Source organism: Muscardinus avellanarius, assembly GCF_963383645.1.
Source record: "Muscardinus avellanarius genome assembly, chromosome: 12".
NCBI classification, from domain to species: domain Eukaryota; kingdom Metazoa; phylum Chordata; class Mammalia; order Rodentia; family Gliridae; genus Muscardinus; species Muscardinus avellanarius.
Genome location: NC_137798.1, coordinates 94,552,286 through 94,580,107, shown reverse-complemented (window position 1 = coordinate 94,580,107; position 27,822 = coordinate 94,552,286). Strand labels below are relative to the sequence as shown.

The 27,822-nt window shown below is 40.1% G+C and overlaps 1 protein-coding gene across 5 annotated transcripts in view; it reads left to right on the top strand.

Moving 5' to 3' along the window:
* Nucleotides 1-27,822, top strand: part of RPS6KA5 (ribosomal protein S6 kinase A5) — a gene marked incomplete at both ends in the record, with an annotated part of 202,523 nt that overhangs the window by 81,689 nt on the left and 93,012 nt on the right. For 4 of the 5 annotated variants that reach the window (XM_080708031.1, XM_080708028.1, XM_080708027.1 and 1 more), the window contains one exon: nt 19,345-19,563. The exons of the other annotated variant lie outside the window; for it this stretch is intronic. In XM_080708031.1, the coding sequence (XP_080564157.1) occupies nt 19,345-19,563 (219 nt within the window). The remainder of the gene's footprint in view (nt 1-19,344; nt 19,564-27,822) is intronic. 5 annotated transcript variants of the gene reach the window in all.

Genomic DNA, 27,822 nt, shown 5'->3' with positions numbered 1-27,822 from the left:
CCCAAGCGCGGGGATTACAAGCGTGCGCCACCACGCCTGGCTCAACCCCAAAGCCTTTTTAAGTTTTATTTTGAAGCATAGTATCACTGTGTAACTGCTTCCTGGCCTTAAACCTGTGGTTCTTCTGTCTCAGCTTCCCAAGTACTATGATTATAAGCTTGTGCCACTGTGCCCAGCTATTTTTAGCTTTTTTTAAGGAACTTTCTTAGGGTCTACACTAATTTATAGACACTAACTTATAGACAACAGTCTATAAGTGTTCTTTTCCCCTTCCTATTTACCAGCATTTATTTGTATTCTTGACAGTTCTAACTGGAGTGAGATGAAATCTCTGTGTAGTTTTGATTTGAATTTCCTTGATGGCTAAAGATGTTATTTTTCATGTAATTGTTGACCATTGGTACTTCTTTGGAAATTGTCAGTTCACTTCCTTTGCCCATTTTGTTATTATTAAATTTTAAATTTTGTTGTATTTCCTGGATATTAATTTTCTGTTATAGAAGTAGCTGGAAAAGATTCTCTCCCAGTTTCTAGGTTATCTCTTCATGCTTTCGTTTCCTTTGCTGTGCAGAAGCATTTTAACTTTATACTATCCTGTTTATCCATTCTTGGTATTATTTCCTAAGCTATAAGAATCTTACTCAAGAAGTAATTGCCTGTGCCTATATGTTAAAGTATAATTCATGTGATTGTGAGTATTCAAATTACAGTAGTAACAAAAACAGTGTGCTACTGATGTAAAAACAGAGACAAAGATCATTGAAATGGAGTAAAAATCACAGAGACAATCCCACACAGCTACGGTCATCTGATTCTTAAAGAGGTGCTGTAACAGCCTCTTTACAAATGGAGTCAGGAGAACTGGATAGGCATGAGGATGAAACTAGATGCCACCTCTCACCCTGTACAAAAGTTGCTCAAGATGGAGCAAAGACCTAGGCAAAAGGCCAGAAATGATAAAGCAGACTTTTCCGAAACATTTCACTTTTTAATTTCACTAAATAATAAGTATATATATATATACATATATATATATATATACTTATTAAAGATAATATATTTCCATTTACTTATTAAAGATAATATATTTCCGTGTCTCCTGGGTACATTGCCACTAGAGGGTGCTGAAAATTGCACTAGGCAAACATACTGCTACTTTTGGGTGACATGATAGCAGGGAAAACTTTTGAGTCATGTAGGAATGTTCTAAGACTGTGATGACTTAGTCATCGTTTGTCATTATATCCTCTTAAGTGAAAAGTATCCCTATTAGAATGGTGCATTTAGAAGCATATGTTCATTGTTGTCAAAATTGTCATTCAAAAAATTTATAATTTTGCCGGGCGTGGTGGCACACGCTTGTAATCCCTGCGCTTGGGAGGCGGAGACAGGAGGATAGCGCTGGTTCAGAGCCAGCCTCACTGGCTTAAGAGACCCTGTTTCCAAATAAAAAAATATAAAAAAATAGGTCTGGGAGTGTAGCCCGGAGGTAGAAGGGCTTCCAGGAACCCCAGTACCACCAAAAAAAAAAAAAAAATTTATAATTTTGCATCTGTGTATACCCACAATGCCTTCTGCTTCTGTAAGCCTCCAGTGTTTATATAAATCCTAGAGGTTAAATGTTTGTGGTGTTTTATGCCATAATCAAAAGATGATTCCTTATGAAGATGTTGATTGATATTATGTCCCCAGTGTACATGTAATGTACTGAAGGAGACTGAGAATAAGAGAGCAGATGGGCGAGCAGAGAGCCCAGGCAAGTATGTGGTCCAAGCTGGGGTCTAGGTTCAGCCTGAGCATATGGGAAGTTTTGTGTGAGTGAGGAAGCAGGCCTTATGTGCCCATGAGAAGCCATTGAGTACACACTGCGAGTCGAGGTGAGATAGACCATGGTGGCATGTAACCTCCCAGGTGAGGCAGCTCCTGTCTGCCTCTGGCCTTTCTCCAGAGAGTGGCTGCTACGAGCCACTGTCCAGTAGCTTGGGTGTAGGTGCACCAGCTTGGAGAGGAGTCTGGCAGTGCACTGTCAACATCCACCATACATGGTCGTTGACCATGTCAGTTAAGACATAACTGGTAGACAAATTGTTAAGATATATACAGAGGATGATATGTGAATATGCTTCTTAGTCTTCCTTTATTTTTTGTTTTTTTCTGTACTTTTCCTTTAAATAGCTCCTCTTGTTATCAAAGCTATGGGTATTTATCTCCAAGTTTAGACTTTATAGTAGTGCATGGTTTCTCTGCAGCTTTTCTTCTTCAGCTAGACTAGAACCAGTTGGTTTTCAAGTCGTTCAGGAAACAGCTTACAGATTATGTGGGTCATCCATATAGAGGCCGCCATTACACACATGCATGTAAAGATAAGCTGGTGTTTTTTATTTTTTGTGGTGCTGGGAATGGAACCCAGGGCATTCTATCTTCGAGCCACACCCTCAGCCTGATTTTTATTGAAACAGGATCTCACTAAGTTGTGTAGGGCCTCACTAAGTAGCCAAGGTTGTCTGTAAACCTGAAATCTTCCTGTCTCAGACTCCCCAGTGCTGGGATTACAAGTGCATGCCACCACCCCCAGCTGGAATGGAATTTCAAATTTCATTTCACAGGACTAGAGAAATCAGATAACCAACCCACTGGAGCAGGTAGTGAGGTGCAGGCCCAGGGCTGGAAGGCACGGAGCCCAGGGTCGGAAGGTGTAGAGCCTAGGTCCGGAGGGTGCAGAGCCCAAGGTCAGAAGATGCAGAGCTGAGGGCCTGGAGGCACAGAGCACAGGTCCAGAGAACACGGAGGTCCAGAGAACACGGAGCTCAGGGCTGGAGATCACAGAGCCCAGGGCAGAAAGTGCAGAACCCAGGCCAGAGAGCACAGAACCCAGGGCCAGAAAGCACAGAACCCTGCACCTACATGGAACTAATTTATTGTGACAACCGCCAACCTGACACCTGAACACAAAGCAGTTAGTGGCCAGAAAGGGGCACAAACGCTCGTAAGCAGGTCCAAAAGCTGGCGATAGGTTACAGAGCAATGAGAGATATTGGAACATGATCCAGAATCCACTACAGTGAACAGACATTATGTGGGCCCTGTATATGTAAATTTTCTTTTTATTGGTTTTTTGCCTTTGATTTTTTCTTAAAATTGTTAGGGTGGGTTTTTTTTTTTTTTTTTTTTTTGCTTGTTTTGTTTTTATATGCATGGTTGTTTTTTTTTTTTTTTTGCTTCCTCCCCAATCCTTTAACAAGCTTTCTTCCTCTAACCTATGTACTGTCCTCTCAAAACTTTTTTTCTTACTATATCTTACTTTTTATACTTTTTTACTCCTTTTTTATACTCAGGCTATTTCATATCTCCATATCTAAATGCTCTATATTAACTACAAGAATTCTACTATATCACCATCTATCATTCTTAATCAGATACTACCTTATACTTAAATTCTTACTCAACATAATCATATCTTCTACTTTACCCTACGCCTGTACCCATCACCCCAGCTCCTCCTCCCTCACCCAACCCTCACCACTATAAAAAACACTACTTACCCATTCATGAACCTGATGACACCTCTAAATCCCTGCTGCTAAGGTTGGATCACACAGGTTATCCACAGACTCACACATAAAAAGAAAGATGTCAAGACAACAAGCACAAAGCCGAGAATTCTGAAAATGTGAGAATGGGGAACAGTGAGGAAATAAGGGAAATCACGAATACTGACCTACAAGAAATGCAAGAAGGAGAATTCCAAATCCTGATCTTCAATATGATGAAAGGTCTCACAGTAAGTATACAGGAAATAAAAGGAGAAATTGAGACATTAAGTAAGAATCAGAAAGAGGCCTGCAATGAAATGAAAGAGTCAAAAAATGAAGACAGCAAAAGAAAGAAATTCTGGAAGATTAGATGAAATGGAAAACAGAATATCACTGTTAGAAGATAGTTCATTTAAAACTGAAATCAGAGTGAACGGTATACAGAAGACATTACAACAACAGGACCTAAACATATAACAACTATGGAACAATATGAAATGTCCTAATCTATGAATAAAAGGCATTGAAGAAGGGATAAAAACACAGACCAAAGGTATCATCTTCAAAGAAATAATTTCAGAGAATTTTTCATACATGGAAAGAGACTTGTACATCCACATACAAGAGATATACAGAACACCTTTAAGACAAGATTAAGGAAGGACCTCCCCACGTCATGTAATAATCAAAATGACCAATATAGAGGCCAAGGAAAGAATCTTAAAAGCAGTAAGAACAAAAGAATGGGTGACATTCAAGGGCAAAACTATAAAAATCACTCCAGACTTTACAATCCATGTCATGAATGCCAGGAGAGACTGGTATGATATAATCTCGATCCTGGAAGAAAACAACTTGCAACCAAACCTTCTGTATCCAGCAAGGTTATTATTCAAAATTGATGGAGAAACAAAAGTGTTTCAAGATAAGCAGAATCTTAAAAAAATTAATGAATACTAAGCCAGCACTAGAGAAAATACTTAAAGAAATAAATCATGCAGAAAAAAGAAGCAAATTCAGAATCGGAGAAAAAATGAATTCGATCAGCAGAACCAACCAATCAAAGAAGAAATAACATTATATCAAACAGAAATAAAACACAAAATGACAGGAAACAAAAATCATATCTCAGTAATAACATTGAATGTCCAAGGACTTAACTCACCAATTAAAAGACATAAACTGGTGCGCCAGCCTGGCTCAGTCGGAAATAATAAATCCAGCACTAAATATGCTCGAGATCGATTTTATCTCAGAAAGGTGGACAGAGGTTTAGATGGTAGTTCTGCAGCCACTTATCTGCAGTGATTCTTTCCCTTTTATGAAATAAACTCCTTTAAGTTCCTATTCACGGCGCTAAATGTGGGAGATTCCTCTCCGAGAAAGAATCTGACATGGATCAATGCTTCTCGTGCAATCGAACACTTTATTCTAGACACAAGATTTTTTATATTTCCCCATTTCCCCGTGATTCCCTGGTAGAAAAGTGCAAACACCCAAAATACAATAGTGAGATACACATGTAAATCGCCAACCCTGAACAAGACAAAAGTAAGGCCTGTGACATCACAGGTCTTTGTGATTGAAATCAGTTCCATGACCCTGCAGGTGGGTCTTGTGCTTCGAGTCAGCCCCTTTGGCCTTGCCTTGCAGCTGCAGAGGCTTTTAGTGGGCAAATTCCAGAGGAACAAAAGTCACGCCCAAAATCACTTGAAGAATCCAGTTTTTAAGAGTTTTCTTTAACCCTTTCGGAACCTTTCATTCCTAGGGCTTAGTCCATATGGCAGGCATGGGGAGATATGGCCGTCCAGGGGGATGCGATGGAGGTCTCCCAGGTTTCATCTGCATTACCTTCTAAAATCTGAAAGCTTAAGCAAGCTCATAACACAGTTTAGCAGGTAAATACCAAGAAATAACATGAAGTTTTTAGATTTAGTTGTCAGATGTACTTCTCTAGCAGCTGAGCACTTTTCCTCAAATGATAGGCTTATTAGAAGCCTATTCCTCTTTTAATAATCCATTTCCACACCACAATCCTTCTGCAACCTTTTAGTCTTTCTAATTCCTTTCTTTCCCATTTGGGACAATCTTAGGATAAGCCCCTCTTCATACAAAAATGCTTTCTTATTTTCACCATATTTCCTTCCTTTCACATTTACACATCTATTTTATCTGTCCTTTGTTCTGACATAGCTATTTTAACCAGGTGGTGTCGCCCTGTCTCCAGGCAGCGCTATCACTAGGTGCAAAGGTCAAGATTCCTTCTAGCCCTTGGCTCTATTGTAATAGTTAGAATGAAGGTCAAAGATAGGGAGGGATTCTGCATTTGTAATTGCGGTAGCAGGAATGCTTCCACAGTATCTGAATTCTGACTAGATTTACATCTTTGAACAAAGCCGAGGGTGGTTAGAGGCTTAGACAAATTACTAGAAAATTTATTTTCCACAGACTCAGTTTCTCTCACAGTCCTGATCTTACATCACCAGAGCAATTCGTGTGGAAAGTTAAAAGAATCATTACCAAAAGAATAGTAGTTATGAAAGAATATCTAAGAGTGGGGGAGTACTTTGGCCAGAGACAACACTTCCTCTCGGGGCTCCGCCTACTTTAGGCCCAGCCAATTAACTGCGTGGAAGATCATCATGCAGATACCGAGGAGGAGGAGGAGGAGGAGGTAATCTCGGCAAACTGGCAATATTCTACTTGTAAGAAACTCACCTTACAGCCAAAGATATTAATAGACTAAAAGTGAAAGGATGGAAAAAGATATTTCATGCTAATGGAGACCAAAAATGAGCAAGGGTAGCAATGCTGATATTCAATAAAACAGACTTTAAGATAAAACACATCAGAAGAGACAAAACAGGGCACTACTTTTATTAAAAGGAGCAATTCACCAAGAATATATAATGATAGTAAATGTTTATGCCCCAAATATGGCACCCACATTTGTAAAACTAACCCTTCAGGACATCGGATCTCAAATAGACCCAAATATAATATTAGGAGACTTCAACACAGCACTCATGCCACTAGATTGATCTTCAAAAGATGAGTTATGAGTAAAGACTCTTCAGAACTATAGAAAACTATAAACCAAATGGACCTAATAGACATATACAGAATATTTCAACCAGGAACAGAAGAATATGCATTCATCTCAGCAGCCCATGGAACCTTCTCCAAAATAGATCACATCCTAGGCCACAAAGCAAGCACCAGCAAATTAAAAAGTTGTAATATAATTCCCTGCATCTTTTCAGATCAGAATGGAATCAAAGTAGAGACCAACAACAGGAAGACCAAAAAAAAAAAAAAAAAAACAACTATTTAAATACATTGAGATTGAACGATACACTATTGAATGATGAGTAGGGAATATGAGAAATAAAGAAATTCATGGAATAAAATGAAAATAGAGACACAGCATACCAAACCTATGGGATACTTTGAAAGCGGTGTTAAGAGGGAAGTTTATAACATTGAGTGCTCATATAAGAACAAGAGAGTTGTCAAGTAAACAACCTAATGACACATCTCGAGGACTTAGAAAAACAACAGTCTAATCCCAAAGCCAGCAGAAGGCAGGAAATAATTAAAATCAGAGCAGAAATAAATAAAGAATAAAAAACAATACACAGGATCAACAAAACAAAAAGCTGGTTCTTTGAAAAAATTAATAAGACTGGCAAACCCCTGGCCAACCTAACCAAAAGAAAGAGAATCAACCCAAATCATTAAAATCAGAATTAAAAAAGGACACATCACTACAGACAGTAGAGAAATTCAACGGATTATCAGAAACTATTTTGAAAATTTATACTCCAGTTGACTGGAAAACACTGAAGAAATTGATAGATTTCTAAGCACATATAACCTACCTAAATTGAAACTAAGAGGACATAGCAAGCCTAAACTAACCAATAATAAGCAAAGAAATAGAAACACCAATTAAAACTCTACCATCAAAGAAAAGCCCAGGCCTAGGCAGGTTTCCAGCTGAATTCTACAAAACTTTCAGAGAAGAACTGATCCCAATCCTCTACAAATGTTCTGGGAAATTGAAAGAGATGGAATTCTTCCAACTCTTTTTACAAGGCCAGTATCACATTAATACCAAAACCAAATAAAGATACCTCAAGAAAAGAAAATTATAGACCAATATCTGATAAACATAGATGGAAAAATTCTAAACAAGAACTAGCTATACACATTCAAAACCATTGTACACCACGACCAAGTTCGTTTCATCCCAGAAAAGCAAGGTTAGTTCAATATATGCAAATCAATACATGTTATTCACCACATAATAGAACTGAGAACAAAAACTACATGATCATATCAATAGATGCTAAGAAGCATTTAACAAAATCCAACACCCATTCATGTTAGAAACACTGCAGAAAATTGGAATAGAAAAAACATATCATAACATCATTAAGATAATACACAATAAATCCAAAGCCAACAATATACTGAATGGGAAAAACCGAGAGAATTTTTTCTAATTCTGATTTCTAAAATCAGGAACAAGACGATGCCCACTATCACCACTCCTTTTCAATATAGTCTTGAGGTTTTTGTCATAGCAACAAGAGAAGGATATCAAAGGAATTCAAATAGGAAAAGAGGAATTAAAATTAACCTTGTTTTCAGGCGACATGATCCTATATCTCGAACACCCAAAAAACTCATCCAAAGACTGCTGGAGCGGATTAACCAATTCAGCAAAGCAGCAGGATGCAAAATCAACCTAAAGAAATTAGTTGCTTTTCTATATGCCAACAATGAAATCATAGAGAAAGAAAAAAAGAAAACAATTCCATTCACAATAACCTCAAAACCAGTAAAATACCTAGGAATAAACCTAACCAAAGACATAAAAGACCTCTACAATGAAAACTATAAAACATTAAAGAGAGAAATTGAAGAAGTCCTTAGAATATGGAAAGATCTCCCTTGCTCATGGATAGACAGAATAAATATCATCAAAATGGCCATTCTGCCAAAAGTGATCTACAGATTCAATTCAATTCCTATCAAAATACTAATGACATTCTTCATAGACTTAGAAAAATCAGTCATGAATTTTATATGGAGAAAAAAAAGACCCAGACTAGCCAAAGCAATTCTCAGCAATAAGAACTATGCAGAAGGCATCACAATCCCTGACTTCAAATTATAGTACAGAGCAAAAGTAGTTAAAACGGCATGGTATTGGCACAACAACAGGCACACAGACCAACAGAACACAAGGTATAGAAACAAATCCGCACACTTATAGTCAATTGATCTTTGACAAAGGAGTCAAATTCATAAGCTGGAGAAAAGACAGCCTTTTCAACAAATGGTGCTGGGAGAACTGGCTATCCATTTGTAGAAAGATGGAACTAAATCCTTACCTCTCACCATGCATAGGAATCAACTTGAGATGGATCAAAGACTTAGAAATTAGACCAGACACTGTAAACTTATTAGAGGAGTTCATAGGCTCAACACTCCAACATATTGGCACAGGCAGTAACTTTCTCAAGATGACCTTCAAAGCACAGGAAATTAAAACAAGAATTAACAAGTGGGATGGCATCAAACTAAAAAGTTTCTGCTCATCAAAGGAAACCATCAAGAACCTAAAGAGAAAGCCTACAGAATGGGAGAAGATCTTTACCAGCCACCACTCTGATAGAGGACTAATATTCAGAATATACAAAGAGCTCAAAAGGCTCTACACTAGTAAAACAACCCAATCAAGAAATGGGCAACTGAACTGAATAGACATTTCACAAAAGAAGAGATACAAATGGCCAATAGATAAATGAAAAAATATTCAACATCATTAACCATCAGGGAGATGCAGATCAAAACTACAATGAGATTCCATCTAACCCCAGTCAGAGTGGCAAGCATAAAGAAGTTAAATAACAACAAATGCTGGTGAGGATGTGGGAAAAGAGGAACTCTTTTATACTGTTGGTGAGAGTGCAAACTAGTTCAGCCATTATGGAGATCAGTGTGAAGATTCCTTCGAAAACTGGTAATGGATCCACCATATAATCTGGCTATACCACTCCTGGGTATTTTTCCAAAGGGGTTGAAATCAGAGAACTATAGTAACATACGCATACCCATGTTCATAGCAGCACAATCACAATAGCCAAAATATAGAACCAATCTAGGTCTGCATCAACAGATGAATGAATTGCAAAATTATGGAAAATACACACAATGGAATTCTACTCAGCAATAAAGAAGAACAAAATCATGCCATTACCAAGAAGATGGAAAAACTTGGAAAAGATTTTGTTAAGTGAGATTAACCATGCACAGAAAGAGAATATATATGCCCAAGCTAGGAAGTATTAGAAATACCAGACGGACTCCAGATAATGGAGGGGAAACCTCAGCAAAGCTAGAAAGGAAGGGTAGGAGAGGAAGAAGGCTGAGGTTGATTAATGGAGGAACTACATTCAAATATGTGTATAACTGTGAATGTAACATGGTCAACCTCGACACTCAGTGTTGGGAGGGGGGAAAGGGGAAGTGGTGGGGGCACCAAGTACTGTGTGAATGTATGCCGTTGTCAACAAGATCCACATTAAGACATGAGACTATAGTGCTCCAATAAAAAAAATAGATCTTAAAAACATTAATTCTTTTTTTATAGTCAACTTTAAAAAGAGGCAGAGAGAAGACTAAACCTCAATTTACTAAAGTCTTTCTGAGTAGAACTCAGCTACTGCTATTGTCCAAGTGAGGTGCTTTCTGTTGATCTGTCTTAACTAAACAAGGTCGATTGTAGAGGATTGGCTGAGATGGACAGCAAGACTTCTTTTTGGTTATGAGGTCTAATCAGATGTTTCACAGGAATCTTTAGATGTATAAAAGTATGATTAGTTTAAAGTTGAACTCTGAGCATTTGCTTTTATGTACAGATTATGCTGCAGTAATGCTAAAAAAATAAGCAACTTCTCTAAGATTCCTTTTCAGTGATGGTTTTATTGGGGCATTAATATATATTACCTAGTATACATTTGGCTAGCCTGAAGCCATCCAACAAGGATGTCAAAATCTATGGGCATGACAAGTGAAATTTAGAGTTCCAAAATAATTGTTTGGTTCTATTTGTGATATTTCTGTCCTGGGGCTAGTGGGGTTCTGCAGAGAAGAAGGCAGCATGGGCAGGTGGATTGATTGTCACAGCTCGGAGCTAGTGCCCCTCACATGTGGAAGAGGAATACCTTTCCCCAAGTTAAATTACATGTAAGAAAGGATGTGGCCAGGCATTGTAATTAGTTCTTACATAGTTGTGACTGATTACAGAGCAGTAGCCATATATAGATGTCACTATGTTAAGATATTTTCCTGTTCTAAACTGGTAGCAACTAGGTTTCCTGAGTTCACTGTGACCAGGGAATAGAGCCAGGACTCAGATTTAATACCAAAACTAAAAGGGATTACTTCATGCCAGTCTCTTGTTCCTTCCTAAAACAGGAAGAGCCAAGGGTGGCTATGTTCTGTGGATCTGAATTGGTAGATTCTTTGCTAACGGCCCAGTTTCAACTTTAGGTCAAAGGATCAGCCGAGAGGAGGGCTCTGGCACTGCTCTCTCTGGCTCTTTCTCTGGGCTTTGCCTGTTTGCTTGCTTGCTTATTCATTTTTTCCCATGCATTCATCATTATTTGAGTTTCTGTGATGGGCCAGCTCCAGAGTTATTTGCTAATGATACAGTGTGAGTAAAATCAGATATAGTCTATGATTTTGTAAAATTCCTAGCCTAGTGGGAATTAGACAATTAAGCCATCACACCAATATAAAATTACATTTCTGGTCATTTGTATGAAAGAGGGCTGAATGGGGTTGTGAGAGCCTAACATCGGAAGAGTTATCCAAGTCTGGGAAGTCATGAAAGGGTGCTTGGAATGCGGTCCCGAGCAGTTAGCTGAGGTGAGAGGAGGGATGTGAAGCTGGAGAGAGAGAGGCAGAAGCCAGATAATTCAGAGACTCGAGGTTATCTTAAGGATGTTCTTTTATCATAAGAACAATGGGAAATCAACTGTTTTTGGACCTAGGGGTATATTTTTATCAAGTTAGATGACAGCACAAAAGATACAGTTACCACATTGAGAATGAAAAAAGCTAAGAGGCATAGCTAGAAGAATTGATGTACATGGTACTGTTTAACAAAATTTAATATCTGGAAGGAGGGGAAAGATGAATTTCAGCAGTGATAATGAGATCCTTGAGATAGTAGAAATGTTCTCATACAACACTTGGTACTTGGGGTTAATCAAAGAAAATTGGCCCAAGTGGCAATCATTTCTAAAAGGATACACATATATTTTAGAACATTATTTTTTTACTCAAAATGTACAAGTGTGTAATCCTTACTAATCTTTGGATATGGACATAAGACTTAGAAAAGATTCATAAGCAGTAGCTCATTTTATATTAACCATGCTGTTCTAAAATGAACAATTTCAGATTCTTTTAAGTGGCCTGAGGACTAGACACATTTAAAGAAATCAAAGTAGAAAATTTCTTTTAGATTTCCAGGTCCCCCCCCCCCTTCCAGCCTTTATAGTTTCACCCACACCGAGTTTCTTTTCTTTTTCTTTTCTTTTTTTTCTTTTTTTTTGCAATATTGGTATGAAACCCAGGGGCATTCTACCTCTGAGCTACACCCAGCCCTATTTTTTATTCTTAATTTTGAAACAGGGTCTCACTGAATTGTGAAGGGCCTCACTAAGTAGCTGAGGCTCTTCACAAACTGTCATCCCCCTGTCTCTGCCTCCCAAATGCTGGGATTACAAGTGTGCCACCACATCTGGCTGAGCAGTGTTTTGCTTTTATCTAATCCTTTCAAAGCATCCAACCTCATTTTTTCTCTTCTTTCACATTCACATTTTTTTGGTTTATGTAATGTTTAATTACATTATGCAATCAGAATAATTAATACAAGAAGCATAAACCTGTAGGGCAGCAATGTTCAGTGATTAGTGGTGAACTAATTGTAGGCATCTAGTGTGTGGCCGGGTGTTGAGAGAGGGAAAGAGTATCAGTCGTGGGAGGTATCTAAGTGGATGTCACTTAGAATTTCTGCTGCATTTGTTTTCTTTAAAACATTGTGCAATAGTTTAAGTGATGTTTGTTATGAACACAAGGTATAATGTGGCTAGTAAGTAGTATATACAATATATTACAGGTTTTAGCAACATTAATACGTGTTTGTATAACAGAAAACAATGGTTTCAAGGTAATTGTGCCATTTGGATCCTAGCAAGAATAGAATACATAAGTTGAACACCATAAAGAATATAAACCATGGAGCTTCTGAGCAATAATGCAGGTAAACATATATACTTTCTAAGTTTTACACGTATTTAATTATCTTGTGTTGTTTATTGGTATATTGTAGTCATACATCTTAATGGGGTACAAGATGGTGGAGGCATACATGCACACATCACTCATTCGGCCCTTCCCCAGTTCCCAGCCCATTCCCTCCCCCTTCCTCCTCCTCATGTTTGGCTTAGCGATTGACTTTGCTATGTTTGTGAATACGCATCATGTACATTAGGGAATTTTTCTCTTTCCTCCTCCCATTCCCCTCAGGTTGCCTTATTTGCTCATCTGTGGTTTTTCCTTCATCTAGCATTTCTCCTATAACCCTTTTTCTCCATAGCTTTTTAATATTAGGAAGAGCATTGGTTTTTTACTATTTGGACTGACTAATCTCACTTAGCATAATGTTCTTCAGTTCCAAACATTTCCACACAAATAAAGTAATTTTGTTCTTCCTTATGGCTGAGTAAAATTTCATTGTGTACATATTCCATAGTTTATTTCTAGAATATACAGAGAACTCAAAAAACTCACCTCTAAGAAAACAATTACCCAATCAAAAAATGGGCAAGTGAACTAAATTGACACTTCACAAAAGAAGAAATTAAAATGACTAATAAATGTATGAAAACATGTTCAACATCATTAGTAGTCAGAGAGATGCAAATGAAAACTACTCTGAGATTTCACCTAACTCCAATTAGAATGGCAATCATTAAAAACACCATGAACCACAAATGCTGGCAAGGATGTGGAGAAGTGGGAACTCTAATACATTGTTGGTGGAATTACAAATTAGTGTAACACTTTGCAAAACAGTACGGAGGATCCTCAGAAGAATGGGAATGAACTTACCACATGACCCAGCAATACCATTTCCAGAAGAAGTCACAAATTCACAAAAATTGCCAAATTATTTTATATTGTAAATGGATTGTTTTTGTAAACTATTAAATGATAATTGACCTTATTATCATTTTAATACAAAGAAAATTCCTGAAAATTTTTAATGAGTTTCAATTTTATAAACAAAGTAAAAAGGTTAATTATGCTCAAAGTAAATCTCAGCAAGGACATTGCTTTTGCTTGGCTTAAAAAATAGATTGAAACATGCAGTCTTATTTGACCTGGCAGCATGAGTCTCTCATTCTAAAACTGCCAATAAGTTTCAACTTTTCTTTACTATAGTCAAAACCACTAAAAACTATATTCATAATAATAATCATGGAAAATGGAGTAAGAGTTCCACATTTGGAGCAGCAAGTTGAGAAGAGCCTTCTCTCAACAACCAGAAAATTTTCCATAACATTCTATTTGGTTCATCTAATTATTTCCTTTATCATTAAGATCATCAGCAAAGCTTTATCAACATTGTGCTGTCTACATCAAGTAGAAGAGAATGATATATTCAAACTTTAGTTTGAACAGAGGTTTGAACCTTCATAATATACCTATAGTATTTGGAAAGTTTACATAGTTTTCTTGATCTGTTCTCTCTTCTGACATGGCTATTTGGCTAAAAGGTTTTGGGCATCATCCAAAATGACGTCCATAGTGCCTTGAATTGAAATATTCACTTTACTAATTTTGTCAGAGAAGTCTGCTAAACCAAGGCAGGAAGTAATTCTTCCTTTCATTTGTATTTTCCCTCAATCTCAAAATAAGTGGAATGTCATCTTTAGTTCTTTCATACTCTGTAAGACTAGTCCTAGGAAAACCAATGAAATTTGTGCCCTGTTTTGCTTTGGACTGAGTATCTTGAAAAAGCTGTAGCTCTGTTGAAGTTGATAGGATTCACAGCAGTAGACAAGGCGTGTGAAAATTGCTCGTGGAGCGTTTGATGTTGATGCAGAAATTAGAGTCGTGCTAAAGCCAGAAGCCAGTCTCTTCACCTAAGTAGCAAGTCTGGATGTCCTGCCAAGTATCTTAAGGGCTCCATCAAAGCAGAAAGTACTGTTTATTCTTTTAGCCAAACGAGTTTTCACCATCAGTAGCCTTTATAATTTCCAAAAGATGTGTTTCAAAGTAGGATTATATAATAACATTAACACATATATAATACATGAAAACCAGGATTTGTCTACACTTGGAAGCAGTCATCTAGGTAACTAAAAGGAAATAATAGTGCCACCAGTTTCAGTTTCGGTGGCCTCTCTTACAATATGAAGAGGCACACAGCAGGTCTGTGATGGACGACTCTTCACCAGAGCTACTCCACTCTTCCCGGCTCCTGTACAAGCCACGTTAACCACACGGGGAGTCTGCCGCAGCTTTCTCCAATAACAGAGGTTTTCTTTCCCTTTGGCAGTATGATTAAGTAGCCTTAAGGGTGCTTCAAAAACAAGTCTGTTTGGGAGCAGCAATGTGTTAGTTTAGACCTACTCCTAGGTAAGAGGCTTAACTGAAATATTTGTTGCTTTGAACATTTTAAGACACTCCTTGAATTGTATTGACATGAGCATTTACTCAAAGTTACAGTGTGATGGGAATATTGTAGCTTTAGTGTTATTCATTGCAACTATAAAGGTAAAAACTAAAGATGAGTTTTTCCACTGACATTTTATGATAGATGAATTATGCTGGCAGGATTTATGGTATTTATTTATTTATTTATTTAGCAGTACTAGGGATGGAACCCAGGGGCATTCTACCTCCGAGCTGCACCCCCAGTCCTATTTTTTATTTTTTATTTTGAGACAGGGTCTTACTAAGTTGCAGAGGGCCTCATTAAGTAGCTGCGGCTGGCCACAAACCTGTGATCCTCCTGTCTCCGCCTCTGAAGTACTGGGATTGCAAGTGTGCACCACCACGCCTGGGTGTGGTCTTTATATTACTGGGAATGTCTAGACACTATTAAATGGCAAAGAGGATGGCTGTACCTTATTGGACTATGTATAGTGTAAGATGGCAGTAAGGATGATTTTGAATTGTTTGGCCAATATACATTAGCATCCTGTGCTACCTCATTCTTATTTGGAATAAAATATCTTTTAAACAAATAGATAAAAGGAAATTTTTTTAAAAAATTCACAGAACATATCAGTGAACCTCCTAGTGGTTAAAAGTCTTAAAATGTCATTATTTAAGGTTGGTTTGAGGAGTAAGGAGATGATGTCATAATGTTGTTTTTAAATATTTTTAAAATGGCCGGGCGTGGTGGCGCACGCTTGTAATCCCCGCGCTTGGGAGGCAGAGACAGGAGGATCGCGCAGGTTCGAAGCCAGCCGTGCTGGCGTAAGAGACCCTGTTTCAAAAATATAAAATAGGTCTGGGAGTGTAGCCCGGAGGAAGGAGGGCTTCCAGGAACCCCAGTGCCACCAAAAAAATAAATAAATAAAATAAATAAATAAATAAATATTTTTAAAATGGCCTTAGAGAAGAAGGGTTAATGTCAATATATATATTCACGCTTGTAATCCCAGTACTCGGGAGGCTGAGATAGGAGGATCACAGGTTTCAGGACAGTTTAACAAGTAGTGAGACTCTCATCAACCTAGTGAGACCCTGTTTCCAAATAAAAATAAAATAGGGCTGGGGATATAGCTTGGAGGTAGAATGCCCCTGGGTTCAATCTCCAGTACCACAATAAACAAACAAACAAACAAACAAGCCTGTTTTCATTATAAAGAATTTTTCAGAGTCCTCCCTTCCCCAGTAAAAAACAAGTTACTTTGCAGAACTTACTTGTCCTAGAAGTTGAGGCAGTGGGTCCGCTCCACTTTTAAACATCTCGCCTGCTGTGACTTGTTTAGTGTGCAGCTCCTTGTTTGTCCCCTGATGTTCACTTGAGGTTCAGGTTCACCTGAGGATTCAGCCCGAGCACAGCCAAGAGCGTGCACCAGGACTTGGGGCGAATGGCAAGTGGGATCCTGGGCAGAGAGCTGACTCGGCTCTGTCTATAAAAGAGAGATGGTTGTCCCACCGCTGTATAGGAGTGCTGTAGCTGCTCAGTGAGTCGATACATATGTAAAGTGCCTGGCACCTGCTTTGTTGTTAGGCGCTAACACCTGGCAGCCCGTCCTGTGACCAGCATTTGTGCCCAAAGATTAAATGTGAAGTTCTTGGAAGAAGCTGAACAACCCTGTTTCTGTGATTTTGTAGAAAAATTTCCTTTGTCTGAGAGGGTAGATGGATGGGCTCCATAGTTTCAAAGTGCTGTAGCATTCTGGAGATTGGAACTGGGAAAAAAGGGATTTAGGGTGGACGCTACACGTATATAAGAAACAGGCTCCAAGGCTGCCTGTGGAGACGTGGCCTTCTCCCCAGTGTGTGGCGGCATCCTGTGTTGGAAGGTACAGCATATTTCATTAGGGCATTTTCTAGCTTTCTTTCCTTACTTCTAAACAAATAGACTTTTTTCAATTTTATACTTTCAGTTGATGTGTTAGCTTCTGAAAGTTGTCACCTCTGCCTCTCTGAGCTCTAACCTATAATTATTATATGCATTTACGGTAACATAAGGCACAAACCTTTGTGAAGAGTTGTGTGTGTGTGTGTGTTCCAGAATGTGTTCGGTATGTTGATGGTACTGGCTTTATGAAAATCTGGGACATCGGGTTCCTAGTACTTAGAGGAATCATTTCTTTATCCACTCACGTTTAAGAGTGCGGTCCCTGGAGCCACACTGCTTGCATTGAAGTTCGTTCTGCCACTTGGTGCCTAGTGTCTTTTGGCCAGTTCCTTAACTACTCTGAACCCATTTCCTCTTCTGAGAATTAGAATTGCTAAAAGTGCCAACTTCACCGGCTGTGGTGAAGACTGAGCGAATCAGTATATGGGAGAGTTTAGCACAGAGCTTGGCACAGGTAAGTTCTTTACAAGTGTTGGCTCTCCGGCTCACTGGGACTGCTGCGGCACCACTCCATGGCATACCGTGGGTCAGCACTGCCCTGGTTCCCCAAGTACTGAGCTGAATAAAATACAGAGTACAGAAGTAGTTCCTGTAAAACTCTCTTGTTCTAGTGGGTGAATTACAATTTCAAGTACTATAGAAGTATGAACAGAAAGGGGCTGGAGGCAGTGATCTGGATCAAAGCTTAAAACAGCTCAAGAGTGGTCTGATTAAGACATTTAACTTGCCGCGGTAGTGGCACACACCTGTAATCCTACTGCTTCAGAGGCTGAGGCAGGAGATGGCAGGTTTTAGGCCAGCCGTGGCAACTAAATGAGGCTCCAATCAGCTTTATTTTAATAAAAAATAAAAAAGGCATGCCGGGCGTGGTGGCACACGTTTGTAATCCCCGCACTTGGGAGGTGGAGACAGAAGGATCGCACGGGTTCGAAGCCAGCCTCACTGGCTTAAGAGACCCTGTTTCCAAATAAAAATATAAAATAGGTCTGGGAGTGTAGCCCAGAGGTAGAAGGGTTTCCAGGAACCCCAGTACCACCAAAAATTAAAAAATTAAAAATTAAAAAAAAAAAGGCTCAGGGTGTTGCTCAGGTAAAATGCCCCTGGGTTTAGTCCAAAGTACCCCTAACACACACAAAAAGACATTTAACTTTTTTTCTTTCTTTTGTGTTAGGGATCAAATTCAATCTTCATGCATGCTGGGCAGGCACTCTGCTACTGAGCTCCACCTCAGCCCTTAAAGCATTTAACTTCTAAAGCAGAACTGGCCTTACCCATTCCAAAAGGCATTTGCATCTTTCCTAGGATTGACTTTAGATAATTTACACCTTTAAGGAAGATTTGGAGACTTCCCTCTTCCCTCTTACAGGGTTTGTTGTTGTTTGTCTGCCCTTCCTTCTCCTCTTCCTCCCACATCTTCCCGGCCTCTGCCTTTTGTCTAGAGAAATAAATGCAGAAGCCTGCCCTGTCTAGCAAGACACAGTGTCCACATGGCCCCAGTTCTTCCAGAAGGAGGAGTAGGGTTGTGGCGAGGTTGACCCAGTGAGTCGGAAATTACTGCCCAGAGTTAGAAAGGAGCTTCTGTTTATATTGCTTGCAGTTTGGGAACATTTAATGTTTATTAAGCCTAAAGATCTCCTTTGTTTATAATGTCGGATTATGTTTCTTTCAACCTTTTTTGTAAGCATAGAGGAATACTTTGAAGTTCTTGGTTTCTATGTGTATATAAGATTCTTATTAAGAACTGTCTTCATTTATCTATATCAATGGCAAATGTATCTACTGAGCGGTTTTATCTGAGGTTCAAATGCCCTCGTTGTTCTAGAATTGGATTGTGGTTAGCTGACCCTAACAACGGCTAGTTTCGTACAGCTAAAAATATTGAGGGGAAAATAACATTTAAAGAGTAAAAGCATAACTTGTAAATACTGAGTGCTCAACCTAGAAATAGATTTGGTAGAAAATTGAAGAACTCTATCAAAGAACTATTTGAAATAGCTCCAAAGATACTTTTTCCTTTAAAGAGTATATTTTTGTGCATTAAATACAATTTTATTGCCATAAACTACCATTCTGCCTATTTGGCATTTTAATCCTTTTTTTTTTTCTTTTTCTTTTCAGCTTATGGAAAAGTATTTCTAGTTCGCAAAATAAGCGGTCATGATACTGGAAAGCTGTATGCCATGAAAGTTTTGAAAAAGGCAACAATAGTTCAAAAGGCCAAAACCACAGAGCACACGAGGACAGAACGACAGGTCCTGGAGCACATTAGGCAGTCTCCATTCTTGGTGACATTGCACTATGCTTTCCAGACAGAAACCAAACTTCATCTCATTTTAGGTAAGTGTCAGTTGTCATTGTACTCTTTATGAGAACATTTTTTTCTCCAGCCTTGAGACACAACTCACTTGAAGGCAGCATCCTTCAGACGGAGGAGAACTGCAGTGTTTTCATGGTTACCCTTTTCGTGGTGGTGGCATTTCCTTGAAAGTCTCTGGATTTGACACTTTCCAGTGTGAAGTTTATGTACTTCTGTCCCCCACTCCATTATTAACCTTAAGAAGCTGTTCTTTGAGCAGGAGTCCCCCGTCTGGGCAGCCTGCTTCCATTCTAGTGCAAGGGGCTAAGCGCTGCAGTGGGCTTTAGGTTCTGCGTTAGGTGTTCTCATGAATGCACAGGGCTGTACTTTCAAGGGGACAATTACAGAAACCAATAATAGGGAACAGCGAAGAAGAAACACTTGCATTCTTAGAGATGCCTTTTGTATTTCTGCATGGAAAACCTGCTTATAAAGGGAGTGGGCACTAACCAGAGCCCCTTGATTGTTCCTCTTTCCCTCTGGCACTTCCCGAATCTGCTCCCTTTTCCCAGTGATCTGTTGCTTGTGATCACGCAGGAAGTCCTCAGAGTGCATTGCCAGTGTGCTTTGCAGAAATGTTGCACTCTTTTCTGTTCCTTTTGGAAGTAAATGACAGTGCTTCTAGTATTGTACTTTTCCACTATTGAAAAAGTACAATAGTGTCCATTTGGGTCCCATGCTTGTACTAATGTGTATGTATGGGCTCTGATTCCCTGCTAAGACTGTGGCAAGAATTAGCTAAGTTAGAATTCCACAGAGTACTCGAGAATCACTATTTCTGGAGTGCACACAGGATGCCCATATTACTCTAGGGGTTGTCCATAGAATTACTGGCCCTAAACACTGCAGGATGCCCTTATTAACCATGGCAGGTTCAGGAAGCTGCATGTTCAAAAGTTACGTGTGCCAGCTAGAAATTAACACTAGGACTGTTCTGACTCATCCCAATGTCTGTCTTCTGTTGGTCTCTATTACTTTATTACTAGTAGTGCAGACATGCTTTTTTATTAAAATGTGGTCATTGTATTAAGTGTTTTCATTTTGGAGGTTACACTTTTATTAATGATGTCCACGTTTTCATTCACTTTCTTAGCTGTGAAGTTACACTTCAGGCTCATTGCGGAATGCGTATCATCAACCACCAGCCCTAAGTCCTTTACATAGTGCATACGTGTGGCCCAGTGTTTCCTGCACCGCCAGATCCCATGTTAACATGTTCATCTGCCCGGTATTCTAGCGAGCCAGTGCCATTGGCCCTTCATTCTGCCTCCTGCGCATATCTGCTGTTAACTGATTTTGGGGAATGTGTTCCTTAACATTGTTAACCACATGATTACTGACAGTGTTGTAGGGTCCAGAGCATTCGAACATTTTTAGCAGCAGGACCCTTCTTCCCTCAAAGGAAAACAAATTTAAATGGAAAACACAGAGCAGTGAGTAGCTCTGCTTGAATCTGGACTTGAGGGCAGCTTGTTTCTATTCCACGTTCTGCTCGTCCATTTCTCTTCCACGGTCACGAGAACCGCTTGAGAAGCTCCTCCCTCCACAGTAAACTCATAAAAGGCAAAGCACACTCCATCGTAAGAGCCAGAAGCTGGTGAGAAGCCAGGCGACTTGACTCCAGGGTACTATCCTGAGGCAGCCTCCCCTCCACTCTCTCCCTCCTCCTCTTTCCCTCCCTCCTCTCTCTTGCCCCCTCTCTCCCCCCTTTTTTGGTTCTCTTACCATAACTGTACACAATATTTTTATTTATTGTAAATACCTTTTTTTTGTAAATCATGTCTTTAAAAGTAGATGAGCAAAATATTTTGTATCTGCTTAAAAAGCAATAGTCCTTAATCAGTTTCCTCTTTAGCTGTTGCCTGGATGGTTTTTGCTCTTTGTTAGTGACTCATAAATTTAAAAAATACAAAACAACACACACACACACATACATTTCTGTGTCAACTCGAGTGGACTATGGACTAGACAACACACTCATTCCATATCACATGGCAGAGATCTTCAGGAGTATTTCACAATTCCCTCCCTACCCACATATCCTACCAAGTTCATCTTGGAGATTCTCCCTTTGGTTGTAACTGCAAGCGGGGTCTCCTCCCATTCCTTCTAGCTAAAGGTGACCGGTATTTTGTACACTACTTGTATATAGTGCTGCCTACCTGCACTTCCTGCCTTCCTCCAGTGCGTGTGCCCTGGTCCGGTCCTTCTCAGCCTGCCCCATGTATGTTGTTTGGTGTATGGGGCGTGTTTTGTTTTTGCCTCTTGGTTTTTCTGGAGGAGTAGGTTGAGGAGGTTCACAGTCTGTCTTGCTGTTTTTCAAGATGCTTTAGGAGACATGGAGATTTAGGTGTAGGCTGCTATCAGCTCCTCCTGGTATTCATGGCTCCCCACAGACGGCTCGATGGGGCCTGTCCCATTGGAATCAAATTTGGTTGGCACAGGCTTCTTCAAATTAGAATATAATTATAATGACAGTATTATCTTGCCAAACATTTACCTGTAGTATTTATTTTTAGGAGCCATTATGGAATAGACTGGAATTTCTGTCAAAACTGAGTATTGTGGTTTTCCCACATCATGCTTTATTTCATTGCAATTGCCTTCCATCCATGTATATCTTCTCTGCCATCTTCTAAATTAGTGGGCAGTGCTTTTTCTGACCTGTAAAGGGCCAGTAGTAAACAAGTGCGTGTGGCAGGGTTTCATTAAAATGTTATTTACAAAAGTGGCAGGGGACTATATTTGTCTCCTGGGCTGTAACTTGTTGACCCGGGTCTAAACCCATTTGTTGTAGGTCACTTTTATTTTTTAATTCGGCAGCATTGATATATTTTAGGCTCTGTTTTAATTTTGTATTTAATGGCGTTATGTGGATTTTTCCTTTTTGTTTCTTTTAGCCTTTCCAAATCTTATAACATAAAGACCTTATCTCTTTTTATGGCTTTTTCTGTACCTTTACAACAAGAGATATAGAAATATATCTGTCTAGCCATGTGCAGTGGTACATGACTCTAATCCAAATACTTAGGAAGCCGATACAGGAAGACTGCACGGCTGAAGCCAGCACACAATAACTTAGCGAGACCCTGTTTCCAAATAAAAACTAAAGAGGGCTAGAGATGTAGCTCAGATATAAAAGGCTCCTTTGTTCAATATCTAGTACCACTGCCAAAAAGTGTGTGTATTTTCTTTTTTTTTTTTTTTGGTGGTGGTACTGGGGGTGGAACCCTTCCACCTTCGGGCTACACTCCCAGACCTATCTTTTTTTTTCTTTTTTTTTTTGAAACAGGGTCTCTTAAGCCAGCCTCAAACCTGCAAGATCCTTCTGTATCCACCTCCCAAGTGTGGGGATTACAAGCGTGAGCCACCACGCCTGTCGGTGTGTGTGTATTTTCTATGTGGAAAAATAATCTGTAAAAAGCAATTCTCCTCTTAGTGTGTTCTCTAATCCCCGTTTTTGGTGATTTTTGTCAAAATACTTGCTGATCTATGACTGTAATAAACTCTGAAATTAATCAGTAGAATTCATCAGACACTAAAGAAGCGAATCACAAAGATATTTATAAAGGTGATGCCAGGGATCATTCTCCATAATGAATGCCACCTCAGTCTTGTAGGCAGTTTTATCAGCATGAGTCATCCTTTCAATAGGAATTAAGAGGTATTTAAAGCATTAAAGTTTCACTCTTGAGTATTAGTTTTGCCTCAGAAATTGCAAGTGTGACAATACTTGCTGAGATGGAAGGAGAAAGGCTGATGAGCTGATAAGGCAGAACAGACAGTTACCCAAGGGACTCCCTTGCTTCTAAGTAAGTGTGAATGATTCGCAAGTCTGGAAGATGGATATACTCAGCCACTGCTCTAATGAGCTGGATCGTGCCAACGTTAGGAAGAGCCAAGCCAGAAGTTCAAAGTAAGAAATTAGAGATAGAAACGTTGGAGGACTAGAGTCAGCTGGGACTAGAAGCAGACAGGTGTGTGGAGAGTGAGCAGAACACGCTCCTTCCTGGAAAGCAGGTGATGCAGGGTCTGTGTGTCAGTCCTGCCGCCTCCCCTCCCCCACGCGGGCTTAAGATGAGGAGCCAGACGCAGCCTGAGGCAGCTCGCTGGCGCTCTCCAAGGTCCCCCTCCAGGGTCCTCAGCAGGAAGCAGTGCGGTGAGGCTGTTGCTAGAGTTTTCAGTAGTGCTCCAAGCCCAAGCCTTACCACGCTTGGTGTCACCGTGGATGTCTGCGTCTTCATCTGCTAACAGGAGATGCTCTACAGGACAGAGGAGCAGTTTCTAGGTTAACCTTCCGTCATAGGTGCACAGGTCTTGAGGAGCAGAAACTCTGCTGTACCCAAATAACAGTGTGTGCTCCTTCATTGCTCGACTACCAGGGCTTCTCACCAGCGATGTGAGCAGAGCAAGAAAGAAAAGTGGTTGGAGGTACCTACATGTGACCTTGAGCACATAGGATCTTTTGTTTTAAAATGTACTAGTCTGCCGGGCGTGTTGGCGCACGCTTGTAATCCCCGCGCTTGGGGGGCAGAGACAGGAGGATCGCGCAGGTTCAAAGCCAGCCGTGCGCGCTGGCTTAGGAGACCCTGTTTCCGAATAAAAAAATATAAAATAGGTCTGGGAGTGTAGCCCAGAGGTTGAAGGGCTTCCAGGAACCCCAGTGCCACCAAAAAAAAATAATAAATAAAAAAAAAATAAAATAAAATGTACTAGTCTGCCAGGCATGGTGGCGTGTGCTTGTAATCCAGTACTTGGGATGCTGAGACAGGAGGATTGCAGGTTCACAGCAGGTTCAGCTACTTAGTGAGGTCCTCTGCAAGTTAGTGAGACCCTTTTGTCAAAATAAAGAATAAAAAATAGGACTGGGAGTTCAGAGCTAGATTGTCCCTGGGTTCAAACCTCAGCACCATAATAAACAAACAAACAAATGTATCAGTCTAAAGCCAGGTGTGGTGGTGCATACCTATAGTCCCAGTATTTGGGAGGGTGAAACAGGAGGATTGCAGGTTTGAGGACAGCCTCAGCAATGTAGTGAGACTTTCAGCAATCTAGTATGAACCTGTTTCAAAACCAAAAATTTAAAAAGAGGTTGGGGGTAGCGGTCAGAAGTAAAATGCCCCTGGGTTCAGTCTCTAGTACTACAAAAAAAAAATAATAATAATAATTAAATTAAATGATTAAATATACCAATATAAATTAGCCTGTACTTATAAAGTAATAATTTTGATTGAAATATGGTACCCTTTTACCTTATATTAATTTCAAAAGATATTATATGAGTAATAATCAGAATTATATAAGTAGTTTTGTCCAAGGGAGTTGCTAGAAATTGTGTGTGTGTGTGTGTGTGTGTGTGTGTGTGTGTGTGTGTGTGTGTGGTACTGAAGGTAGAATCTAGGGGATTTCTACCTTTGGGCTACACTCCCAGACCTATTTTATACTTTATTTGGAAACAGGGTCTCATTAAGTTGCGGAGGGCCTCACTAAGAGCTGAGGCTGGCTTCAAACCTGTGTAATCCTCCTGTCTCAGCCTCCCAAGTGCTGGGATTACAGGCATGCGCTACCACACCCGGCTGGAGTTGCTAGAATTTTAGAAAATTTATAGAGCTCCCCTGTGTAAAATCTCACAATTATTTCACCTTTTTGAAAAAACACATTTACTAATTTAAAGGCTACTTCTTTCTCCAACCCCTTTTCACCTTCTCATACACATAGACAAAGAGCATACATACACACACGTATAGCATGCTGTTCTGTGTCCAGGAAGGAATCAGTAGAGCAATTCAGTAAAATCTATGTTATTGTAAAAACATATATAAAATCAGGTGTCATTGAACTGAGATATAAATGTGTCCCTAATATGACAGAAGTATGGCCTAAGTTAAAAGAACATAATGCTAGTAAAAGAGGAAAATTAACCTGTCTTTCAAAAGGGGCCAGATGCAGTGGTTCACACCTGTAATCCCAACTACTCAAAAATTGAGGTAGGAGGCTGGGCATGGTGGCGCACGCTTATAATCCCCGTGCTTGGGAGGCAGAGACAGGAGGATCATGCTGGTTCGGAGCCAGCCTCGCTGGCTTAAGAGACCCTGTTTCCACATAAAAAAGTTAAAAAATAGGTCTGGGAGTGTATCCCATGGGAGTGTATCCCGGAGGTAGAAGGGCTTCCAGGAACCCCAGTACCACCAAAAAAAAAAAAAAAAAAAAATTGAGGCAGGAGGGTCACAAGTTTGAGGCCAGCCTGGGAAATTAGCAAGACATGATCTCAAAAGGCTAAAGACACAATTTAGTGCTGGAGGGAGAAGGAAAACAACAATAAAAAAAATCTGGTATTGTAGCATAATTTTAAATGACTTCCTAAAAGAACATACTAATATGTCACAGAACTAAAATTACTGCTCATTAGTAGGCCTAAAGCATTCCTGGTTTTTTTGGGTGGCACTGGTGGGTGGAACCCAGGGGCTTTCTCCCTCTGGGCTATACTCCCAGACCTACTTTATATTTTATTTGGAAACAGGGTCTCACTAAGTTGCTGAGAGGCTTGTGAGGCTGGCTTTGAACCTGTGCGATCCTCCTGTCTCAGCCTCCCAAGTGCGGGGATTACAAGCCTAAGCCACCATGCCCAGCTGCGCTAAGCATGCTAACTTGTTGCCTCTGTAGACATAAAAACTTCATTTTTATATGTAGTCCTTTTCCACATCTGCGGGCCTCATCCTAGGCCTGTCCAGAGACACAGCAGAACTCAACAGTGCAGGGAAAAGTGAGGGGTCTCCTGGAAATTGATCAGTGGCTACAGATTCTTCAAGTTCATGTAGGTTTCCTCTTTGGAATATTAACCCCCTTACACAGAAGATGAGCTGCATCCAGATACCAACAAGTTAAAACTCTTCCTTCTGTAAATACTGGCCTGCTCACTGTGTACCAGGTGCTCGGATCTGGTGGCTAACAGTGTAGATCTAGAAGCAAATAACAGATACTTGTCCTTGGGGCCCTATTTAAGGGAGACAGATATTAAATAAATTAGTACACATTTAAGTAATTACCTTTGAAATAGTACTTAAAAGGAAGCGCAGAGTGTCCTAATGAGGATGTATAATGAAAAGGCCTCAATCTAATTTAGGTTATCGAAGAAAACCTTCTTGGAAATGACGTTGAAACTGTGACTAAGAACAAGAGTAGTTCTTAGTTGCAACAGAAGGAGGAGAGAGGAAAAGAACATTCCAGGCACAGGGATGCACCCAGCATGTGCGAGACGGCCTGCAGATAGGAAGGTGCGCCGAGCATAAGGGGACCACCAGCAGGGCAGAGATGAGCACAGCTTATTCCTGAGCAGCATGTTGGTGAGGTCAGATTGTGGGGTCTTCAGGTTCTGCGGTCAGATAGATTCAAAGCCCAGCTTTGTCTCTAACTAGTGTGGTCCTGAGCAAGTCGCTTTCTAGTTATGAACATGATCTGCAGGTTACTAAGGTATGAACCTTTTCTGCATAACAAACTACCCCAAAACTCAGTGGCTTAATCCAAGCCTTTTGGGGGGGCTCAGTGCTGACCCACCAGCATGATTCTTGTGCCAGTCTCACTTTGCTCTTCTGGAGCCTTTTTTTTTTTTCCAGAGTTTGCAAAATATACCTGAAAAATTAAGCAATATGTGGATTGAAGAGTATTCACTGACTTTAGTAACATGAAGTCATTTTACTCCTGGACGGTGGTGTGTTACGGGGTTGTGATGCACTGCAGAGGGAGTGGGATGGCCTCCCAAAGATGCCCAGCTCCCAGTCCCCAGACCCTGCGACTGTGTTGGGTAACATCCTGGCAAAAGGCTACAAATGAAAGAAAGATTTCCTGAATTTCCTGAATTAACTGAGTGGGCCCAATGGACAGGGTCCTGAGCTGGAGGAGAGGGGCGCAGGAGACAGAGTGAGAGGGTGGCGTGAGGAGGTCTTAGTGATGTGACCTGAGAATGACTGCTGTCATTGGCTTAAGGATGGAGAGAGGGCGGGGCCAGGAGCCAAGGAAGTGGGCAGGGGAACAGACCCCCTCCCCCGCCAGGCTGTAGAAGAAACGCAGTCCTGATAACACCGTGGTTTTAGCCCAGCGACGTCTGTCTCTGGCCTCTAATGTTAGAGCAGTATTCTTAAAGTGTACAGTGTGACTAAGAAGTGTTCACCATGCGGACCACACTTTAAAGAAGTTTGGCCATGAAAGAAAAAAGAAAGGAAAGATAAGACCTGCAGGATTTA